The sequence below is a fragment of the Lynx rufus genome, unplaced genomic scaffold, assembly GCF_022079265.1.
Source record: "Lynx rufus isolate CCGP_SWC_20201006 ecotype Redwood Valley unplaced genomic scaffold, mLynRuf1.p SCAF_2, whole genome shotgun sequence".
Taxonomy (NCBI): domain Eukaryota; kingdom Metazoa; phylum Chordata; class Mammalia; order Carnivora; family Felidae; genus Lynx; species Lynx rufus.
Window position 1 is genome coordinate 72,141,382 of NW_025814834.1, and position 24,484 is coordinate 72,165,865.

A 24,484-nucleotide genomic window follows, 5' to 3' on the forward strand; every position below is an offset into this window, starting at 1 on the left:
ATCCATAGCAATTCTCAGCCTGTGCCATGCTTCCTCCTTGACAGAGTGAGTTTGCGGACCTGACTCTAGTGTCCTCTTCATGTGGTACAGGGACCCTTCTCTGCTGCTTTCACTCTGATACTCTCAACCCCCCACTTCATCTTCTGCTCATTATGGCTTTCCTCTACCTCGGGCTTCTTCCTCTTTTACCTTCTTGTAGCTGCCAGTTCCTTTAGACATTGATTCACTCCTGAAGCATCATTTTCCCTCTAACCGGATATCTTCTCCCTGCTAGCTTCAGCTTCAGCCTCAGTGCCAAATCCTTGATTTTTTAGTCTCTGCTTTCTAGTTCAAATTCCATATATAAAGGAACAGAAGTAATTAATCTGAGTGGCTTGGCTAAGGGGACACTGTTTTCATTTAGGATACCTCATGGGGTGCTGGTTAGCTCATGGAACAATGAGGGCCACTTCCATCTATAGGGGGGTACAGAGGGCAGGTACTTTCCAGGAGAAGGCACCAGGCACCACATCTTCAGGAAGCAAGAATGTTTTCTCTATGCCTTATAGCCTGTTACAAATTATCTAGAGTGGTGCCCAGGTGAAAACAGAGTGGATGGATGTTTTCTTGTAGTATTGTTCTGCTTTATATTTTCTCTAAAGTATTTTTTCCACCCTGCCTTTTAAGCTTTCTGTCAACTTTCATCACCATCCAAGCAGGGCACACCTTTTCCCTCTCCTAATTATATTATGCAGTTTCCAAAAAGCATTCATTCATTTACTTATCAATTTACTCAATATCCATAGAGTACCTGCTTTATAACAGGTAAAATTCTTGACAATGAAGATATAAAATTCATTCATTTACTTGATAAATATTAACTGACTACCTACAAAGTACTAGGCATTATGCTGTTTGCTGGGAATATAAAGATTAAGACACAGTCCCTGTCTGATATGGAGGAAGAATTCAATAAATACTTGTTGAATAAGCAAGTGCCTTAAAGGAGCTCCCAGCCTAGTGGGCACGAGAGGCAAGTATTAGGCAATTACAAGCAGAGTGAACAGGGCTGTCCTAGAGAAAGTCTGCACACAGAGATCTGGAGAGACCATGAAGGTCCTCCTGTGGGTACTGATGTCTGCGCTGAGACCTGGAAGTGAGCTGAGGTAGCCAGTGAGAGGAATGAGATGAAGGCAGGGGCCTCCACGCAGCACAAAGGAATGTGCAAAGGCTTGGAAGTAGGGGAGGGAATTAACATTGAGGGGTTGCAATCGGAGACAGGATAGATAAAGCAGTGCAATTATGACTTTAAGAACTGGGATGGAAGTCTATACATGGGATGGTACAGGGTCCTCAATTTAAGCACAGGGTGGAACTCAGTGTCTGGAATTTCCCCAGGACCTTGCTGCGGCTGCCCGCATCCAGTTAGCAGAGGGGCATGAAGATGGCCTGGACCTGGTGTAAGCCACTCTCACTCATATTCCATTGGCATGAATTAGTCACTGGAATTCTCTTAACTGCAAGACAGGCTGGCAGAGGTAGATTTTTGGTGGTGGCTAGATCCTTAGAGAAAACTTTCTAGGGAGTGGTCACATCCAGGGTTGTGCAGGTATCCTTGATCCCAGCTCGTCCAAAGTACCTGATGGTGGTTGCCAGGGAGGTCAGTGGGTACACAGACAGCTCAATGACTGGGGCAGCACTGGTCAGTCCAAGGTATTTTAGGCAGTCTTTTGGGGTGTAAGATTATCTTTCAAAATGAGATTTGACAGGGGCACCTGGGTGGCTCAGTCGGTTACGGGTTCGACTGGTTCAGGTCATGATCTCGAGGTCCATGAGTTTGAGCCCTGCATCGGGCTCTGCGCTGACAGCTCAAAGCCTGAAGCCTGCTTCAGATTCTGTCTCCCTCTCTCTCCCCCTCCTCCTCTCATACTCTGTCTCTCTCTCTCTCTCTCAAAAAACGTTAAAAAATTTTTTTTAAAAATGAGATTTGACAATTGCATGTTTAGTCTATAGGAAAAGGTGGATTTCAAGTAGAAAATTGTCAAGAACTGTGAAGGACTTGAGATTTTCCTTGCAAGCTAACAAGTTAGCTTATCACAGATCCATGGGTGCTGACAGACACATGAGGTGCCTAGGTCAGAGATAATGGACTATGTTATTCACAGCAATAGCAATGGCCAGAGGAACAGCACTTTCTTTTTACCAGTTCCCCAAGGCCAATTCCCAGGAGGTGACACAAAGGGGAAGAAGTGGCACCTGCTCATGTGAATGCCTGTGTTACAAGAGAGGAGCCCCAAGCTTAGGGAAACCGAATCCTTTATAATGGGCAATAAGCATGCTTGCTCCTATTCTGAGGGTGACTCATCTCTGTCTTCCAAAGCTGGAAGCAATTTGCTCTTTGTCCTACAGACAGACAGTATCTCTACCTTCAAAGGCTATTCACTTTGCAAACACCCTTGAAAAGATAATCCAGAACAAAAGCAGTCAGTGCCTCTGCTTGCAAGATATACACAAATGTGGGAGATACTTGGAGAATGGTCTTCCAGGAAAGAAGTTCCTGTTTAGCTAGAGGAGTATTTTTTAGATAGCAGCTTCCTTTACTGGATCCTTCTGCTCCAGACCCCTAGCTATTTGCAGGCCCCAGGGTTTAGTTCTCAGAGCTCTTCCTTATCTACCTTCCCTTGCTTGGGATCTAATTCAGCTTAAATCCATGTTGATGGTCTCAAATTTACAGTTCACACTTCAAAACCATCCCCACTCCCAGACTCAGATACCAAGGTGCCTATGTGGCGTCTTCACTTGGTTATCTTCTAGAGGTCTCAAGCATAACGTATTTTTTAGTTCCATCCTCCATCATGTGAAACCTGATCTTTACCCAGGGTAACCCTTCTTAGGAAAGAGTATTATATATTCAGTTGCTCAGGCCAAAAATCTCTCTTCCATATGCACACCAATATTCCATAAGCCTTATTCTGTTTTCAAATTATAACCTGTATCTGCCTACCACTGTCCTCCTATATCATCAACACCCTAGTTTCAATCATTTTGTCTCTGTCCTCAACAATTGCCATAAATTTCTAATCAGCCTCTTGTCTTCTAATCTTCCCCCATACATTATGACCTCCATGGCAGCCAGAGTAATTCTTTTTAAATGCAAATCAAATAATATTATTCTGCTTTCGACCTTCCAATGACCTTGCAAACACATTTAGAATAAAGTTCAAGGTCGAGACTACATGCACTCTGGCCTCTGCCTCTAAATCTGACCTCATTTCCTACGCTTCTTGTCCGTTTTTGTTCTCACTGTCTTTGACAATGCTGAGCACGAGGCTGTCTCAAGGCGTTTGCATTTGGTTGCCGAAGTCAGTTAGGGCTCTGTCAGATGTCAGCTGAGCAGAAAACTCTTCCCTGATTATCCTAAATAAAATAACATACCCTCTCTACCCCTCTTTCCTTTTACCCAGCTTTGTCATTTTTATTCAACTTCATTATTGCCTGATTTTAAGAAGCAGCTTAGACTATATGCTTCATGAGTCAAGAACTTGCTTTTGTTCACTGACATATCCTCTGCTTCTAGAACAATATCTGGCACAGAGTAGATGTTCAATAAATATTTGCTGAAGTAATGAATGAATGAATGAATGAATGACTGCTAATACTAAGTACAAATATGGAGACAATATCAAGGACACAGATATTTTGGGCCTCAAATATTTCTTCTTCAAGCTTTTATAAATCGACTGATTTTGTACAACTGTATTTTTCTCCCAAAAGGTATATCTTTCAGCTTTTTAATAATTCTAGTTTCTCTCTACAGGATTCTTGCCATGTTCTTTCATGTTCTTGTGTATGATGGAGTTCAAAATTGAACACAGCCTTCCGAGAAGAACCTGAGCAGTCTATAATTAGCTTTTCCTCTCTCCACAGAATTCGCATGCTTGTCTAGAAATACACCTTTAAAGGATAATCTCCCAGGACATAGGCCCAGCCACAAAGAAGCCTGTCCAAGGTCAGAGAGTTTAGAGAGTAACAAAGCGAATATTTGATTCTTACCGGTTTTCAATTTTTACAAATCCCCAAACACTCTCCTGAATACATTGGGAAAATAGGCAATCAACCACATGAATTTAGCCATAGATTGTATATATTTTAAATTGGTCACTCTTTCTTTTAACAAGTAAATACCTGCTATGGGCCAAGTGGCGAGTTAGAGGCTAGGACAGAAAGAAGAGCCGTTGGTCCCTATCCAAAGGGATGCTGAATCCTAGGCACCACCATTTCTGTGTCCATTGCTGTTGTTGTGAAATTATCTACTCTGGATCTAATTTCATTTTCATATATTATATTTACTTCCAATAACACTTTTTAATTGAGAATTCTATGCTGAGGGGGCTCCTGGGTGGTTCAGTTGTTTAAGTGTCTGGCTGTTGATACCAGCTCAGGTCATGATCTCACAGTTTGTGTTTGAGCCCCGTGTCAGGCCCTGTGCTGACAGCATGGAGCCTGCTTGGGATTCCCTCTCTCTCTTCTCTCTCTGCCAATCCCCTACTTGTGCCCTCTCTCTTTCAAAATAAATAAACTTAAAAAAAAGAATTCTATACTCATGAAAAAATATCTTTCATCCAATATGAAAAACAAAGGAGCAGTGTTTTGCTTTCCCTAGTCTGCCTTCTAGTTTGACTGTGAAATGAATTTTATTTTTCAGAGTTCATTTCAATTTTCTGCAAAGGATTTAACAATGGAATACAAAAATCTCAGGTATCTGCCTTTAGCTTATTTTTAAAACCCTTCTTACATAGAAGTTATAGCCTTGTATTTTATGTATCACCTTTACTGTTGCCATTAAATTAAAACTATTTTAGGAAAAACTTTAGATTCTAGTTCCATTGCTCTTTTGACATTTCATTGATTACTATTTCACTAAAGATATTAACTTTCTCTAGGGTGCAGAGAGACTAAGAGAATTTATACAAAAATTTCTACTGAATGAATTTCCCCACCTTCTTGGTGATTGTACGTACACCTGCCTTCCTTATAAGGAGAACAAGGAAGTAAATCATGTTGAAGTTGCTTTTAAACACAGCTTTCCTTCTTTACCTGTCCAGGTAGCCTGTTTTCATTTCAGTCTTAATGAAAACTTTTAAATTTACATCTCAAGTTTCTTTTCAAAGCAGCGTAAGTAGTATTTAAAATTTTACACCTCAAGAAAAGAAAGACTTTAACGATGTTCAGCTTTGGTCTTGTAATGTTGAAGGTAATTCATTTTTTAATCTGTCTGCACAGCGAGAACTGAAACGAATGGGGATTGAACTGCTTTGCCTGTTCTTTCTATTTCTAGGAAGGAACGATCACGTACAAGGTAAGACCTAAGCTCTCCGATATATTTCTTTCACGGTATGCTTGACAAACCTGTCATTTGGTTCAGAAACTAGATCTGAAGTCATTTTTTATTTGATCTGTTCGTTTGCTCGTTGCCATTGAAGGAACACTAACAAATTACAGGCGGAGGCAGGGCTGTTCCCACAGCAAATGCTCTAGGCTTCAGGTAAATAAATACAAAGGTTGCGTGGGCATCTTAATGAGGAGAATTAAACAGCTTTTCTACACAATAGGGCTCCTTAATACCTTCGTGACAACCATCTTGGTAACTTTTCTAGCTATTCTATTGTACAAGGTCTTCCGCTTAAGAGTAATAATCTTGAAAAGGAAGACCTTATTTTAAGAATAAAAAAATAACACATTTAAGAGAGAAGCATTTTTTAATGGTTGCAAATAATTTCTAAAAATTAAAGTGTATGATAGTGAATGAGGCTAATAAATTGAATGATTCTAAGTTTGTGAAAGCTGAGATAGTTTTATATTTCAAGAAAAAAAAGAATGATCATTTTGGCTAAAAAGACATAAGTGTTCTCAATGTGACGGATGTAAAATATGAACTTTTAACGAGCTGCCAAAATTTCAAGGACTGATCTTTGAAGACTAAAATTGACTTTGATGTTGTTTCATTCATGTATTTTAAGAGCCATACTTCTTTCTCGTAAGTGGAGTGACCGAAAGTGTGCTGAATCCCTTGTGTCTTGCTGGGTTTAAACACAGGTGGCTGTGCTATGGGAGGTGCAGAAACCTGTGAAGACTGCTTACTCATTGGACCTCAGTGTGCCTGGTGTTCTCAGGAGGTAAAACAAATGACCTCATCGTGTTTATAAAAACTGCAGTTATACTTCCTGCGGATTCCATCGATGATTATTCTGATAGTTTTCTGCTTTCTGTGGGGTATAGGAGCGAAACAAATCAGGAAAGAAAAATGTAAGCATTAGTAGATCACAGTGTCATTCACGTGATTACTCTCAGAAACAATTTGTGGAAGTAGTGAATGTCAAATCATTGTGAAAAATACCTAACTCGGGATCTTTTATTAACCTGATCCTTCCTTTTATTTTAAAGTCGCTTCTAACCGGTTACATGTCAAATGCCAAGGCTCTGAGTAATCAGAGATCACGGAGAGGATATTTTCTAAAGTTAAACATACATTTAACTTCAATAGCATAGTTGCACTCTGTCTAAGGATCCATTTGGAGCCACCGCCGGGTTCTAAGAGATGTCTTCCAGGTTTGGGGCAAATTTTAGTATTCAGACAACATCCAGTTCTTTTAAAAATTAAGCTTTCATGAGCTTGGTGACTCTGTACCACACTGATGACAAAGCCCGAAACAGACATTCCTTATCTGATCAAACGGAAAACTATGTAAAAGTAGTATAAGGGGGTGGGGGCACATGTAACAAGGAATCCTAAGTCGCTGCCTCCTATGACACCTTAGAGCCATCTGTAAATGATTCCTGAGCTGTCTTAACTCTTCCTGGATTTAAAACAATTCTCTACTGAATCTCACAAAAAGAATCTGAACACAAATCAAAGCATACAAACGCCAAGTTCAGCAAGAACTGAGTAGTATGCTCAAAGGGGAACAAACCTGAGTGCCTGGCTCAGGAGTAGGCTATAATTACTAAATCTCAAATTCCAAGTTGAGTGTATACCATGGAGGAAAGCCTCACAGACACAGAGCACAAACCCAGCTCACTCCCCCACTACTGTTCTGACTGATGGGACATACATACACATGTGAGGGAGTTATGCTTTTTGTAAACTCATATATCAAAAGCAATTTTGAGAATATACAAAGAGGAAAACCCACATTTTTTTATGTTGACTCTCTGAGGAAGATGGTGTTAATTTCATGCCAGAGACCCACAACGACAAATCAGTCTAACAATACGCCTACCTGTAGATTTTTATTTAAATGTATTATTTTAGCACTCATTAGAGGGGGTTTCTTAAGTCACTCCTGAATAGCTTTACTTGTGCATGACACTTGTTAGTCACATTATTGTCAATTTTCAAAGGCAGAGTATTCTGAACACACTCTAACAGGAGAAGTAGTTACATCAGTTGAGACAACTGAAGCAAACAGTACACGAGGCTTCTGTTTAGAGTAGATTGGAAAAAAAAGTAGGTTCTATGGTTAACACCACCTCTGACACTTTGGCCAACACTGTGGTTACAGGTGGTGGCAGCGATATTGTGTTGAGAAGCGTTCTGAGGCCTTGTCAAGCCACTGTTTGCCTTGGATATAGCATGGGAAGTTACAGCGTTTGCTATGCTTAGTCTAGGGCCTCAAATATGTACCAGGCCTCACTGACAAATAATGAATTCTAAAAAATCAATTTCAGAAGAAATGTAACCTTTCTAGTTGGTGAAATAGCTAGAGTGGCTTAGAATTCTAAGAGATGAGGAAAACCCTATGAGCCTTGGTTTGCTTCTTTCCAAGCATGACAGTCCATGAGCCTCAAATTTGACGTTGCCTAGAACTTTAGTAGCTCTAGAGCAGCTGTGCTGTGGGGTAAGACAGGTAATTATCTCTCAACTCCATCTGGGTCAATGTTGCAAGGTTGTTTCTAGCCTGGAAACATCATCTCACTGCCTCCTGTTACCAAGTGGATCAGAAGGGGCCTGGGAAACTCCTGAGTCCTACACAAAAAAGTAGTCTTTTACACCATATTCTCTTTGCTTCCCTTCTCCACTTCCAAATCTTGGAGAAAAGTTCCAAAAGACCTTGAACTGGAATACTTTCAGACACTGAGTTTACAGTCCCCAACAGGTCAACTTTAGTGAAGTAAGGCCTCAATAGAGAGGTAATGAATGTATCCACAAGTTAAGCCAGAACAGAGAGCTAGATGGGGAGATGTCACAATCTTTGCCCTTTCAGAACCCACAGGAAAGGCTTTCTTTGTTGTCAGATTTGATAACAGACACACGGAGAGCTAAGACATTCCAGGAGCCTACAGGTCAATCCAAGCAGATATTTTCATGGAATGATATTAACTTTATCGACCAACTGTTTCAAGGATCTGGTGGTCATGGCACAGAGCTTTAAAGAAGTGAGCATTAAGAACAAAATAGCAACACAAACAAATAAACAACTGGTAGGGGAATTCAACTGGGTATAATTAAAAGGAGAATCCAATTTTACTCAGAATTTCACTGGCAGAATTCTCTGGTTATTCTGCTATAACTTAATTTTAGGCCTACAATTAACATCAGGCACATGGGGATATGATATACTGAGTATGGCAAGCTGCCTAACTAGCAAAACAAGCAAAAAAAATTTTGTCTTATAAAGAAATGGAGATTTGTCTTATTTTTCTCTTTATTGTTTTTTTTTCTTGTTTTAGAATTTTACCCATCCATCTGGAATTGGAGAAAGGTGTGATACCCCAGCAACTCTTTTAGCTAAAGGATGTCAACTAACCTTCATCGAAAACCCTGTCTCCCAAATAGAAATACTTACAAATAAGCCTCTCAGTGTAGGCAGACAGAAAAATAGTTCTGACATTGTTCAGATTGCACCTCAAAGCTTGACTCTTAAATTGAGACCAGGTATGTTGTGATTTACACGAGCACTGGCTCATGTAAATAAATCTACCGTCACATATGGTAATACCATTATTAAGCTAATAGATCTGGTACCATGTTACATATCATGATTATTATGAGTCAGAGTTCCCATTCTTAAGGAAATAGAGAATCTCTGGCCTAACACTCTTCTTCATTCACATTGGTCACTCACACTCCAAATGCATCACTAAAATAAGCTTATCTAATAGTAAGCATTTGAATTGCTCAAATGTTGTTAGGGCCTACCTCACATTTCTTCAAGAACTGTAATGTAGCTTTAAACACCTCTTTATTTTCTTCTCCCTGGCTAAAACCACATACAAAAAATTCAGCTTATCTTCCATCTAAATGGATGCTAGTTCTCCCAAGGAGATATAAAATATCCTAACTTTTACCTCCTTTAGTAGCTCTAAACTCACTGCTGAAAGATTTTTCATGGGCTCATTCACTTGTAAACTTGACCAGGTAGTTTATGAAATCCTCAGTATCTTCAGCAAGTTCTTATTGGTATGAAGTAGCCAGTTGGCCCAGTAAATGGCTATTCACAAGTAAGTCTCAATGTATTTTTCATCTAAACATTTATTTATTTTTGAGAGACAGAGTGAGACAGAGCACGACTGTGGGAGGGAGAGTACACAGAGAGAGGGTGGGTACACAGAATCCAAAGCAGGCTCCAGGCTCTGAGCTATCAGCACAGACCCTTATGTGGGGCTTGAACTCACGGACTGTGAGATCATGACCCCAGCTGAGGTCGGACGCCCAACCGACTGAGCCACCCAAGTGCCCCAGTCTCAATGTATTTTTAAGGATTTTCTTTTCTTACATGGGCTTTGCAGGTAGTGAACAGACCCTGCAAGTGCAAGTCCGCCAGACAGAGGACTACCCAGTGGACTTGTATTACCTCATGGACCTCTCAGCCTCCATGGATGATGACCTCAACACAATCAAAGAGTTGGGCTCCCTGCTTTCCAAGGAGATGTCTAAATTAACCAGCAACTTTAGACTGGGCTTTGGCTCTTTTGTGGAAAAACCCGTCTCCCCTTTTATGAAAACAACACCAGAAGAAATCGCCAACCCTTGCAGGTAAGTAAATGATTCTCTGGCATCTTTGAACACTGATTTTCTGTAGAGATGGCCCTGCTCTGAGTGGCACTTGCCAGGAGCTTGCTAACTCCCTGGCATTTCCCTCCTGCCAGGTTGGATCTTGGCAGCTCTCTCAGTTGTCCGGGCATTTTGGAACCAAGGTGACCTCATCTTAATACCTGGTTCTGGCCTTGGGTTCTTTCAGCATCCTCACATCTGTCTTCCTGTGTAGAATCTTTTTTCAGGAGTGGCAAATTTGGCTTTGTGTTCTGCAGACAGGGGAAGTGACTCTTTCACTATAGGTTTCAATGGCCTGTGTCCATCTACAACCTCTCAGAGACCTTCTATTCCCAAAGGCCGCCTCTTTCTGAGGCTGTTTGACAGTAACCCATACTTTCTCAGAGTATTTTTCTCCATGACCATGATTTCTGCCAAAATAACAATTTATACAGTTCCCTCTGACATACTTTGGGAAATGTGGATTTCTCTTATCGCTTGGCTTTCTCCTATTATTTCCAGCCTTCTCTGCTACCCAATTCAGTAGGAAAATAAGCATTATGGACTCTATTGTAACCTGCTACTGTCAGCTATTAAAACCATGTGTTATCCAGGTGATGGTCAAGGGAAAGTGGCTTTGTGATGGCATACGTGTACAGTCAATGACACGTTCAAAATCAAATGATTCAACATCCTTCTATTAAAAAGAGCTACCATTTGCTGTGTGCCAGACACTGTGCTACAGGTTGTACACACATGACCTCATTCAATCTTCATAATAACAGCAGTTCAAAGCAGGTTTTATCATCCTTCTACTCAGAGGAAGTAACAGAGGCTCTGAGAGGTTAGTAATTTTCCCAAGGCCACATGACTAACCAGTGATCTGTACCAAAATCTGGGTTGGTCTAAAACCAAGCCCCTTACTATTATGAATCCAGTATATATGCAACGGCTTTCCAAAAGTATATTGACTTTTAATACTTTTATACACCCAAGGCATCAATCTCTAAAAGACAAGCACCTTTATAATATCATTTAAAAACTTTTCAGTGTGGTTCCCAACTAGAATCTGACATAGACAAAGATAATTTGACCATGAAAGGAACTCATCACTGATTGTAGCTGTTAGGAATTGTGTCTGGTTGCAAGCACCAGAGATAGTAGCTTAAAAAGGGAAGGTTTTTGGTTTTTGTTTTCTTTTTCACATGAAGGGAGTCTAGAAAAAGGCAATTCAAGGCTGGTATGGCAGCTCCACACATCAGGGATCTGGGCCTTATCTGCTTTTCGCTCTCCCATCATTGACTCTTGGATTTTATCTTCAAGGCCCAAGGAGTTTTCAGGGATGCAACTCATTACTTCTTCATTCCAGGCAGTAAAGAAAGAGGAAAAGAGGGGCAGATCAATAAAAGGCACTGCCTTTCTCCCCACCTTTTATTTCGAGGTATCATTGACATGCACCAAGATGCCATACATCAGAAATGTTCAGTTTGATGAGTTTTGACAATTGAATATACCAATGTAATTACCACATAAAACATGATGTAGAACATTTCCATCACCTCAGAAAGTTTCTTTGTGCCACATTATAGTCGGTTCTATTCTCCTAGAGGTAACTGCTTTCTGATTTCCATAATTTAGATTGGTTTTGCCTATTCCTGGATTTCATATAAATGAAATAATATAGTATACACCTTTTGTTTCTGGCTTCTTTTATTCAATATAATGTTTCTGAGACTCATCCATGATTTTATGTTGATCAGTAGCTTGTTCCTTTCGGTTTTAAGTAATAGTCCGTTGTATGGATTTACTACACTTTGTTCATTCATTCTTTCATTGATGGATATTTGGATTGTTTCCCATTTTTTGCCTATCATGAAAAATGCTGCCATGATTGCTTGCCACTAAATCTTTGTGTGTATGTATGTTTTTATTCCTCTTGGATAGATACCTAGAATTGGAGTTACTAAATTGTATGATAAATGTAGTTTTAATTTTTAAATAAACTATCAGATTGTTTTCCAAAGTAGATTTGCCATTTTGCATTTCCATCAGCAGTGTGTTCCAATCATTCCAAATCCTTGATAACACTTAGTATTGTCAGTCTTTCCAGTTTTAGCCATTCTGAAAGCGATGTATATTATTGTAGTTTTGATTTGCATTCCCCTAATAACAAATGATGTTGAGCATCTTTTCATGGTTTTCCTTCCATTCTCATATCTTATTTTGTGAAGTATTTTTTCAAGTTTTTTGCCCATTTTTAAAAATTAGATTCTTTTCAATATTATGTTATATAATTTCCTTGTATATCCTGGATAAAAGTTCTTTGTCAAATATATGGATATAAGTTCTTTGTCAAATATATGTTTCACAAATATTTCTTCCCTGTTTGTGGGTTGTATTTTTATTTTTCTAGCAATGCCTTTGGTCAAGCAAAAGTTTCTAATTTTGTGGGAGTTCCATTTTTCAATTTTTAAATTTGTGGCTAGTGTGTTTTTTTGTCCTAAAAAAAATCTTTACCTTAGCAAATATCCCAAATATTCTTCCTATTTTTCTTCTAGAAACTTTATGGTTGAAGCTTTTGCATTTAGGTCTATGACCTCAAATTGGTTTTTGTATTTAGAATGAGGAAAAGGCTTAGGTTCATCTTTTGTTTTCATGCAAATACCCAATTGCTCCAGCACTATTTGTTAAGCAAGACTTTCCTTTCCCCATTGAATTACCTTTATATCTTTGTTAATAAGTAATTGACTATATATGTATGAATGTAATTCTGGACACTCCATTCTGTTCCCCTGATCCATTGAATACACCCATGTAACCACCAATGCCTTACAGTCTTTATTACTACAACTTTATAAACAGTCTTAAAATCAGGAGCGTAAATTCTCCAACTTTGTTCCTCTTTTGTTTTGCTATTCTAGATCCTTTGCATTTCCACAGAAATTTTAGAATCACATTGTAGATTTCTTCAGAAAATATGCTGAGATTTTGATTGGAATTGCATTGAAATGATAAGTCAATTCAAGGAGAATGGACATCTTAAAAATACTGAATGTTCCAATCATTGCATATGACATATATTTTCATTCATTTAGGTCTTGTTTACTTTCTTTCAGCAATGGTTTGTCATTTTCAGGGTAGATATCCTATACATCCTTTTTTTGATTTATTCCTAGGGTTGTTTGTTTTTTTTTTTTTTTTTAATTCTGTTGCTAAAGGTATTTTCTACTTGTTTGTTGATAACATATAGAAATGGAATTATTTTGCATATTCACATTGCATTCTGCAGCCTTGATAAATTTTTCTCATTGGTTCCAGTCTAGTTTTTTATAGATTTCTTAGAATTTTTTATGTACATGATTGTGTCATTTATAACAACCTCTTCCTCTTCCAATACTTATGCCTCTTCTTTCTTTTTCTTGCCTTGTTGTACTGCTTAGGGTCATTAATACGATTTTAAATAGAAGTGGAGAATGATGTTACTTAACTTGCTTGTGATCTTAGGAGGGAATCTTCAATGTTTCACTATTGGTTATATTATCAGCTACTGTTTTTTGTTTTGTTTTGTTTTTATTCCTTTATCAGATCAAGAAAGTTCTTTTCTATTCCTTATTTGGTAAATTTTTAAAAAATCATAAATGGATGATGAATTTTATTTCCTTGATTTAAGGAGTTTTGCCACAAATTTTCCCCAATTCCTTATACTTTCATCTCATTGGCCAGGACTTGTTACATAGCCATGGCTAGTTGCAAAGGAAGTGTATTGCTACCCCAAATGAAGCCAGATTTCTGGTAGTAGAGAAGAATAGCAGTTCTGGCAAGACTCAACAAAGAGCTTTCTAGAGAATAGATTTATGCTGCATATTAAATAGTAAGGTATGATTACTATTATCAATTGTTTGATTCACTTGTGAAGGGAAGTGAACTTGGTTCTAACAGCCTCCCAAAGCATTTCTGATGCTCTGGCCCTCATATATATATATATATATATATATATATATATTTAATAGAGAATGTTGTATTTGTTTAAAATGTGTATTTATTTATTTATTTTTAATTTGTGTTTATTTAGATCTCTGGTATGTTAAGCTTTGGTAGAAAGTCTAGTAGTGCAGTTTCATCTAGGATTACAAAGTCCAACCTCTGCCCCAGGGGCTTAGTCAAAATCATTCTTTCTGTCACAGGCCAGATAAGAGGTAGTAACATCAAGTACAATAATGACCATGGGAACCAGTGAGTAAGGACTGTTACCAGAGAAAACAATTAAAATTAACAAACCAATGGCTCAGCTAAGTTGGCAGCCCATTATCTAACAATAAGACCCTGTCCTTAATCAGGTTCCTAGAAAAAAGGAAGCAGTTTGGCTTTTTATAGCTCTGACTGCATTTCATTCATGCATTCATTTATTCATTAATTCATTCAACAAAAATTTACTCTGCTCCAACTACATAACAAGCCTTGTGCCAGGCATGGAGATATCTGGAAGAAAAAGACTTACACTCAGTCCTCAAAAAGCTAAAATTCTTTGAGGAGCAGGCACACAGTATTAGCATGGTCATTAAAAGCATGGGCTTTGGGGCGCCTGGGTGGCTCAGTCGGTTGAGTGTCCGACTTCAGCTCAGGTCATGATCTCACGGTCCGTGAGTTCGAGCCCCGCGTCGGGCTCTGGGCTGATGGCTCAGAGCCTGGAGCCTGTTTCGGATTCTGTGTCTCCCTCTCTCTCTGCCCCTCCCCTGTTCATGCTCTGTCTCTCTCTGTCTCAAAAATAAATAAACGTTAAAATTAAAAAAAAAAAAAAAAAAAAAAAAAAAAAAGCATGGGCTTTGCCATCAGCCCTGCATTAGGTTCAGATTTGTCTACTCACTTGTAACATCAACTTAAGTGAACATTTTCACCCTTAAAGCTTCAGTTTGTATTAACCATACCGATCACACAGAGTGGTTGTAAAGACTGGGTGAGGTAATGAAGCATTTGGTACTGGCCTTGACCTTGAAGTTCTCTGTAAGTGGTAGTTACTACCAACATCAACAGAGTGAAGTTAGGGGGAGAGCAGAGCATTGCACAAGCTGTGGTGAATGGAGTCCCAAAGGAGAATCATCCATTTGATCTCTCGAAAAGTCAATATTTTCCAAAGGTGTTTCTTTTATTCTTGTTTGCAAAATTTGCCATTAGTTAAAATTATAAATAATGAGTTATTTCCTGCAGTATTATATTTTTTCCTTGCCTTTCACATCCCTAATTCTCCCAGTTTCTCTGTCCAGATACCACCCCCAGACATATACTCACCAAGAACTCAAATACCAAACATAATAGTCAATCCTTTGATCAATCCAAACCTCATAATTAAGGAATAAAATGTTCTTTGGTAGGAAGGCAATAAGAGGAAAGAGTGAGGAGTTCTTCAGACCTGGGTTTAAATCCTAACCTTGGACAAACAACTTACTCTCTTTTAGTAGGTCTCTTCCCATATAAATGAGGATAATAATATTCATGTCCTAGGGTAATCATGACAATTGAATGAGGTCAGAATATAACAAACATTCAAAACAAGTATTAATTTTCTTTCTCTCATCCATACTTAGTATTTCTAGTTATTTTTAAGTAGAGTCCTCACAATTTTAGACCTCAGGACTTTCTTATATTTTCAAAAATTAAGACCCCATAAAGCTTTAGTTATGTGGGTTGTATCTATCAAAATTCAGCATCTTAGAAAATAAAACTGAGAAATTTTTTAAATGATTATTTATTGATTCATTTCATAATTCCAATAAGAAACATGCCGTACATTATTATAAAATCACATCTTTATAAAAAAAATTTATATTTTTCATAACAAGACAAAAATCAGCAAGAAGAGTGGCACCGTTTTACATTTTTACAAACCTCTTAAAATATCTGGTTTGATAGAAAACAACTGGATTCTCATGTCTTCTTCAGCATTTAATCTGTTGCAATATTTTGTTTTGGTTGAACTCCATGAAGAAAGTCAAATCTCGCATAGATTTATAGTCGGAAAAGAGAGAAGCATTTAATAGCTTTTTACGATGTCTGTGGACATTCTTCTTTGATACTACATTCAAACTGGACAAGAGGTAAAAGTTAGTTTCAAGTGGAGTCTGAAACAATATCAACGAACTTTGCGTAAAGCCGTTGTTCTGTCTTGCACTTTGAATGGCTGTTTTACCCATGTATGTGATTTTGTAATATACTTCGGTAATTTGGAAAATATTTTTTTCAGTGAATTATGTAGATCTTCCAAGTTTCCTAACACAGTATTGAAAAAAGTCACATTTGTTAATATCACCACAAATCTCATCAGAGAAGTCTTCAAGTCCTGAGAAGCTATTAATCTCATGGGTAGCAGATTAAAATTTTCCAGAATTCTAATTTTCTAGTTACCTCAAATTTTATCATTGGAAACAAATACTGACAGCTGTTTTCCCTGAAGGACAGGTTTTCCTCATGTTTAAGAACATATCTGCCACATACCCAAGTTGGAATAATAGTTTGTCTGGCACACATTCTTTCAGGTAAAAATCTTCTATAAAAAAAGGGCCAGTTGAGTTCAAACAACTGCAGACATTTTTTGTCACTGTGAACATTGTGCTTCCGTGTGCTGCAGAAATGTTGTATGCATATGTCCCATGTGGTTACACAGAAACACTTTATTTATTATTTATTATTTTTTTTATTTTTTAAGTAGGCTCCATACCTAACGTGGGACTCAAACTGATGACCCCTAGATCAAGAGTCGCATGCTCTACAAACTGAGCCAGGCAGGCGCCCCAGAAATATATTTTTTTAAAAAACACGTGTTCAGGGGCGCCTGGGTGGCTCAGTCGGTTGAGCATCCGACTTCGACTCAGGTCATGATCTCGCGGTCCGTGGGTTTGAGCCCCGCGTCCGGCTCTGTGCTGACAGCTTAGAGCCTGGAGCCTGTTTCAGATTCTGTGTCTCCTTCTTTCTCTGACCCTCCCTTGTTCATGCTCTCTCTCTGTCTCAAAAATAAATAAATGTTAAAATTAAAAAATAAATAAATAAATAAAATAAAAATAAATAAAAACACGTGTTCAAGGGTGTAGACTCAATAAAACAAATAACTTTTACTGCTTTATCAAAGATAGCCAAGTAAAACTAGCAACTTTATTATGATGATAAATGCTTGCCAGTAAAAATCATAAGAACCACTACTAGCCAGGTTTGAGCCATTGCCTTGATCTCCAGCACCAGCTGTTTTACTCACCACCGCTTTTGCAGCATCAGTGCAAATGTCAACACAGTGAAAAAGACAAATAACATCTTTTATTATTATCAGAAAATGGTTCGACCCGATGGCCTCTCTGAAAATGTCTCAGGGACCTATGTGGGTCTGTGCACCACACTTTTAAAACCTGTTTAATCTAATCTCTAATGCTTTTAGGAGTAGTTTCTTTCTTTATCTTCCTTGGATATAGGGTCACTAAAAATTTTTATTACACCACGTAAAGAATGCTGAAGTGGCTTACAGTTTTTAAAGAAGTTTTCCTTATGCTATTGTTTAAGATACACTAACAAAAATGTATTTTCCCCATTTTCATATTTGTAGATAGGTTGTAATATGCATTTTAAAATATTTAATAGCACAAAGGTCAAATTTTCTCCCTCTATCAAACATTTTGAGAGATTTCTTTTTTAACATCATTCCACATGTGCTATGTTTTGTTTTGTGGGTTTTTTAAATATGATACCAACAAGGAGGTATTCACTATAGTTTTGCAAAAGAGGAAGTAGAACCATGAAATGCTTAGATTTCTTACATGTACACACACACACACAAACACATATGAGTGTACAGAACAGTTTCTTATTGCAAAGGCAATAACTAGCGCATGTGAGAATACAGACAATAAGAGGAAAATGGAAATTATTTCTAATTCCACTCAAAATGATGGTGTTAGCTATTTGGTATGTATCATTGTAATCTTAATTTGTGTACATTTATTTAAAAGTCTAACAAAAAATGTAGATAGTATTTTTGTATATTGTGTTTCACAATAATTCTGCAGTTTATTTTTTTAATTTATTTATTTTGAAAGAGAGAGAGCACAAGTGGGGGGCAGGGGGGAGAGCAGAGAGAGAGAGAGGGAGAGAGAGAATCTCAAGCAGGCTTGCTGCTGTCAGCACAGAGACGGATGCAGGACTTGATCTCACCAACTGTGAGATAACGACCTGAGCCGAAATTAAGTCAGATGCTTAACCAACTTAGCCGGCCAGGTGCCCTTATTCTTCGTTTTAAATGAAAATCTATTGTTATCTAGGGACTCAAAATAAAATTATTTGGTAATAAGTACCTACTTCCTTCAATTGCTATGCCAAGAAAATAACAGCCCAATATGAGCATTCGTTAGAGGAAAGACTCTGACCAAAACAAGGGGAGTCTCTAATCAAAATTTCCTGGCATGACCCAAGCCTGACATTCTGCTTTGCTTTAGCTACCTCGGTCTCCCAGCACACATGTGTGTTTACTGAATTAAACTAGAATTTCATTCCATTTTCCAAAAGCATGCATTCTAGTAAGATCTGCCTAGCAATTCTTACCAAAAAAGATGTACATTTCTTACAAAAAGATAGGAATGCTAGTTTCTTTGGTTTCAGAAGATGTTCAAATGTCACTTTTGTACAGTGTGAGCAAGCAGCCCCAAATAAAAGGTTAAACTAACAATTTTCAAGAATACTTAGTTCATAGGGACAGTGGTGCACCTCACATAGTTGCATACTTTTTATCTCGTGTAACCTCCACAAGAACTTCGTCAAGTAGGTACACCAGTCTCATTTTACAGATGAAGATACTGAGGCCCGGCAGTGTGAAGTAACTTGCCCAACGATAGATCATCTCTCAGTCTTTTTATTCTAAATCAAATGCATTTTCTTCCAGCACACAACTACGTTAAATGCTATTGGAGCAATTAGAACAAATGATAAATTATTGTCATTTCATAGGTAACGATTTGAAAAAAAAAATTAAACAGCTTCCTCATATAACTCTTTAAAATACATCTCATATTTGAAGGTTGAAAACAAACCTGACTACAGAAAGTTTTAAGGTATATATCCAAAAACAGCATACACAAAATTAAAATACAAACCACAAAGGCAAAAGGTTAATATTTTTAAGGGAAATGGTTCTTAAAATTTAGTTAGAAAATAAAAAAATACCCCAATAAGAAAATGAGCAAAGGATGTAAGCTGGCAATTGGCAAAAGAAGAAATACAAACTGTCCATAAATATGAACAAGTGCTCAGTCTTAGTAGCAATAAAATAGAAATTAAACCTTAAATTAAGATGCCATTATAATCAACTGGTATATTTTTGTTTTGTTTTGCTTTGTTTTGTTTTGTTTATAACGATGTAACTGATACAAACTTTTTGGAAAGACATTTGCTAGTATGGATTGAAAAGAACCCAGCAATTTCTCTGGAGTCAATTCTCAGCAGTGATACAGCATAGCCTGCAAAGGTGTATGTGAAAGGATCACAACATTATCTAATTATGGAAAGATTTATGAAACAAAATTTTATTAATAGATTATCAAATAAACTGTGATATATCTCATAACTTAACATTTATGTTTTTATTTTCTTCTTTATACCTTTATATTAACTCAAATTTTCTTCAGTGAACCTGTATTAATATTTGATCAGTAAAAAACATACAATTCTTGAGATGCCATTGGCCAAATCTGTGATCTGTTGTCAAGTCTGTGCTAGACTTTGTGTAAAAGTGATTTAGGTAAAAAAAATGACATTAAGGTTTAGCAAGCACTTAACCGAAAAGCTCATTGTGCTGTGTTCTTTGCATAGTTTAGCTCATTCAAGCCTTACAACAATCTTACTAAGTAGATACTATCTGTGGTCAGCACTTCAGAGCTTCAATGAAAGCTGATGCAAGATATTGAAAATAAGAGAAAACGATTGCCTTCTGAGAATTAAAGTGAAATATAATGAGTCAGAAAGAAAATCAGAAAGTTCCCTGTAAACTGTAGGCTGGCTTCCTGGGCCCACCAGACCAGGTATCTCGACAGAGCTGAAAGAATGAACAGGCCTGTAGGTTTGCTCATGGGAGGTTAGGGAATGTGAAGAAAGAGCGGTTCCAGAGGCAAATATGGGCCACATGCACCCAAGAGCCTTAACCAAGGCCCTTCCAGAGTTTCCAGTCCCGTTGACTATCAGAACGTCCTAAACTTTGTTAGCTGAGGAAGCCAACCACAGGTGAGGGAGGAGCCAGATATGACCAAGAGCATCCATTCTGGAGATGGCTGTCTTAGGACATCTCAGACTGCTGGGGTCATCCAACTCCCCTTGTTCTAAAGCATGAGGACATATTGGATTATGATCTGCTTTCCATTAAAATCTACTGACAGGGAAAAAAAAAATTGCTACCTTTGCAGATACTAGCATTTTGGTCCCAGCAGAGCCCATCTCTCAGTGTGAGTGCATCCACAATCATTCTGATTTGTATAGTTGATTCTCATTACTCATGGGAGTCTTGCTCTATAAAGTATCCTCAAATACTTACTTAGCTAATGCTAAATCATTGCTCCTAGAAAAAATACAGGATTAGGCTCATGCAAGCCTCTGGACTTTTTTTTTTTTTTTTCCAACTGATCAATACATAACTTTATTTTCTGTGTCTTTCTGTTTAAAGACACCTTATTTAATATATATTGTTGATTCATTAGCTTTGCACTCACAACCAACAACACTATAACTCATGCCAGAACAAACTTATCTAACACACATATTTTCTCTATAAGGCACATCACAGCCTTCTTGCACTTAGGAACACTACACAACACTTCAGCACTACTCTGCAGGACCATTCTAAACAGCAAAATCATCAACAAAAAGCACACAAATGAAAAAAAAAGGAAAAGGAAACCAAATAGATGACAAAAAGGACACTTGTTTACAGTATGAGAGGTGAAGTAAGAACACAGAGCCTTGTTTGACCTCAGCTGGGAACATGTGAATCAGGTGACTCAAATTTTTTTTCCCTTCTGTGTGTGTATATAAATGACTCAGAATGTACTAAAAGTATTGATTTGGGGGTTACAAATAAATTTTAGTAAGTAGGTGAATTCGCAGATATGGATTCTGTGAATAACGAAGACTGACTCAGGCAGATGAACTTGGTGAACGGGACCCTGACCCTGAAGGATGCTCCAGTTCTTTGTGTGCCAGTGACACACAAAGTTTTGGCTACTGAACCAAAAAACTATTCTCACAAGAATCAACCAGCTCTCCCCAGGTAGCATAGCACAACCTCACTGTTGACTACTCTCTTCTGTTTCCATACTTCTATACAAGTGTTTCTCAAACATCAGAATGCGTCAGGAAGATATGAATGCATCACTGAGCCCACTCCTCACATATCTCACTCAGTAGGTCTGGAATAGAATCCCAGATTTTGCATTTATAACAAGTTCCCATGTGATGCTCATGCTGCTGGTTCAAGGACCATCCTTTGAAAGCCTCTGCTGTATACTATTATCTCCATTTTACAAATGAAAACCCAAATCTCATAAGGGTTGAGTAACTTGTCCAAGGTCTTACTAACTGGTTTTTAGAATAAGATGTGGCTGAGTTCATGATCAACTTTCTCTGTTCAACTGCAATATCTTTGGGGCAGATCTCCTCTTAACGTGGCATTTCTCCCATGTGTCAACTATTTTAAGTGGTAGTCTTATTCCTAGCCAGGTATGCAACAGTCTGTTCAGTCATAACAGAATCAAGCTAGAGAACCAAGAGTCCTGCGCTGACTTTTGGGCCCTTGGCAGGTAGGGTTTGGAGTACAGGAAGGAGCAGAGAAGAAAGAAGACAGGTATCTCTCAGTCTTGCTATAGGGTGACTCATACTTGATAATAGCTTAAGCTAGCAGAATACAAAGGAATTGTTGTCATCACGCAAGCTTAATGGTAGATTTTGGTTGAGAAGCACTGGAAGGTAGTGATTACACACACACACACACACACACACACACACACACACACACACAGGAGTGGGGAGTCTGACCTGATTATCTGTTATCTGAGCTTGAATCAGAGTAAAATACACAGTAAGCTCTAAGTGCGAGCTAATAGGGTCAGTTTGGAAGGGGTAGGTGGGAGATCATGAACAACCTTAACGGGGAAATTCATAATCAAGTTACAGAGTCAGGTACTTGAGGAAAATTCATCTTGATATAAGATGAAGTTGCTAGGCTGCTAGATCCATTAATTGTGTGCTGTATCATATTTCATCAAGAACATTTTCACATCTTACTTTTGCAGTAGTATTCCATACTTTTGCTTACCTACATTTGGATTCAAGCACATTCTGCCATTAACAAATGATGCTGAAAGATTCAATGAAATTGTGAAGAATCAGAAAATTTCTGCTAATATTGATACACCAGAAGGTGGATTTGATGCAATTATGCAAGCTGCTGTGTGTAAGGTATGCTGAGGGGTAACCTAAATTGCATCTCTTATTAGCAAATCTATTCTGAAAAGCTTAGCCATCTTTCCCTTAACTGCCATATTTCTATGTTTCTTAAAACAAAAAATTTCCAAAAATTTGTAATTTATTAATGTTGAAATGGACACTTTTTTTAATGCCTGATATTCAAGTAATCTAATAAAATTATAGTAGTGTTGGGAAAAATTGGTTAAAACAATAGTTAGGTATGATCAATTTTCTAAGATCAAGATCAGATTTGTTCTTGAATAAACCATGGTAAAAATAAAAATCACAGGCAGAAATTAATGAAAAATAAAAATGCCCTAATCAGTATAAAGTTCTACATAAGATTAGATATCTATTGTTTTGAGCCAACAAAATAAGTACCAGAAGCTACACTGTCCCTACAACAATGCAGGGGCATTGCCCCTCCTTGACAATCAGACAGGTATCCAAGGGAATGATTCCCCTGTCCAGATGACAGGTCTTCCTGGAAAATACCAAGAAACAGACAGGGCTGAAGGTTCTGGAAGGTGGAGGAGCCAAGGTATTAAGGGAAAAAGGGAAAAGGGGCCAGGTGGGATGGCGCTGCCAGTATGAGCTTTTGTCCCGCTAGTTCCTGGAATAATATCAATTAAAGGGGGGAGCTCTGCTAAGAAACAGACAACAGATCATCTTAAAAAGCCGTATGCTGGGGATTGATTTTGAAAAAAAAATTCTTTTATTTGTGTTACATTTATAATTTTTGGATGGTATCAGTAGAAAAAGAAAAATGTGCCTAAACGTTGGGTGACATTTAATAAAACAGGCATACTTTAAGTCCACTGTGTATTGCATTCTTACTAGTTTTGCTTAGACTTGGGTTTGGAATGATCTATGACCTCCCTCATTCCCTCTCCTCATTTTTCTGGTAAATTGAAAGCTGGACAGTAAAAATAATTAACTATGTAAAAGTCAAGATCAACTGGATAGTGATTATAGTGGAACTGTTTTTTTCTGAAGCATAAATCATCTAAAAGTGTTATCCAAGAAAAATCAAATGCCATAGAGTTTCATATTTTTAATTCATTAATAGTATCAACTCACAAGAGATGAAAAGGGCCAAAATAGATGGATTAGGATTATAGTTTTTATGATCTTAATGTGTCCAATCATAATTGATCCACTCTCAATAAATGCCTGCCTCTATCCCGTACAACCCAAATATTTCTTTCTCACTGTAGGAAAAAATTGGCTGGCGGAATGACTCCCTCCATCTCCTGGTCTTTGTGAGTGATGCTGATTCTCATTTTGGAATGGACAGCAAACTGGCAGGCATCGTCATTCCTAACGATGGGCTCTGTCACTTGGACAACAAAAATGAATACTCCATGTCAACTGTTTTGGTGTGTAACCTGCATTCTTCACTGTTTTCAGGGCTTCAAGTAGGCAAATGAAGCAACAATTGCTGCAGTACCCAGCAGAATAACCCACATTTGGTGAAAACCATACATTTTCTGATTTGAGATTAACAAATTGCCCTTAGAGCTTCCGACAGGAGCACAGGTGGATGGTGGGGATATGTGAGAAGTCTGGGTCTGCTCTCAACGACAGCCCCAGAAAGGGGGGTCTTAGGCCAAAATAACAATCACCTAAGAATTTCAGTGAATGATGGTCCCAGAGTCATGCCCCCTAAATAATGCCATGCTTTTGTGCACCATAGTGCTCCATGGGGAACAACTAGTCAAGTATTGCTTGGCTGGTGCTTATTCACGTTTGGCTTATTTTTGTGATTTAAAAAATGCTGGTAACATTCAAAGAAAAAAAAGCTCTTGACTTCTGTAAAACAAGGTAAAATTTTCAGAGCTCTTTGACATATATGATCGTATTTGATCCTCACCAGAACCCTATGTATCTAACTGATTTCCTTGTTTGGACCATGAGGCTCTCAAGGACATGTTCTTCCCTCTGTCTGGAATGCTCTTCCCTTGTAGGCTGCTGAGAGACTCTTAATTA

General features: G+C 38.0%; 1 protein-coding gene across 4 annotated transcripts in view; it reads left to right on the top strand.

Annotated features, from left to right (window-relative positions):
• The first annotated feature begins 5,262 nt into the window (after window positions 1–5,262).
• Window positions 5,263–24,484, top strand: part of ITGB6 (integrin subunit beta 6) — a 75,856-nt gene continuing 56,634 nt past the window's right edge. Inside the window, exons 1-6 of one of the 4 annotated variants that reach the window (XM_047084408.1) lie at window positions 5,263–5,338; window positions 6,076–6,155; window positions 8,710–8,914; window positions 9,769–10,015; window positions 22,321–22,486; window positions 23,713–23,874. In XM_047084408.1, coding sequence (XP_046940364.1) covers window positions 5,278–5,338; window positions 6,076–6,155; window positions 8,710–8,914; window positions 9,769–10,015; window positions 22,321–22,486; window positions 23,713–23,874 — 921 coding nt within the window. In that variant the 5' untranslated portion in view covers window positions 5,263–5,277. Of the gene's footprint in view, window positions 5,339–6,075; window positions 6,156–8,709; window positions 8,919–9,768; window positions 10,016–22,320; window positions 22,487–23,712; window positions 23,875–24,484 lie in introns of all 4 variants that reach the window. The other 3 variants (XM_047084409.1, XM_047084411.1, XM_047084410.1) reach the window with 3 other exon arrangements.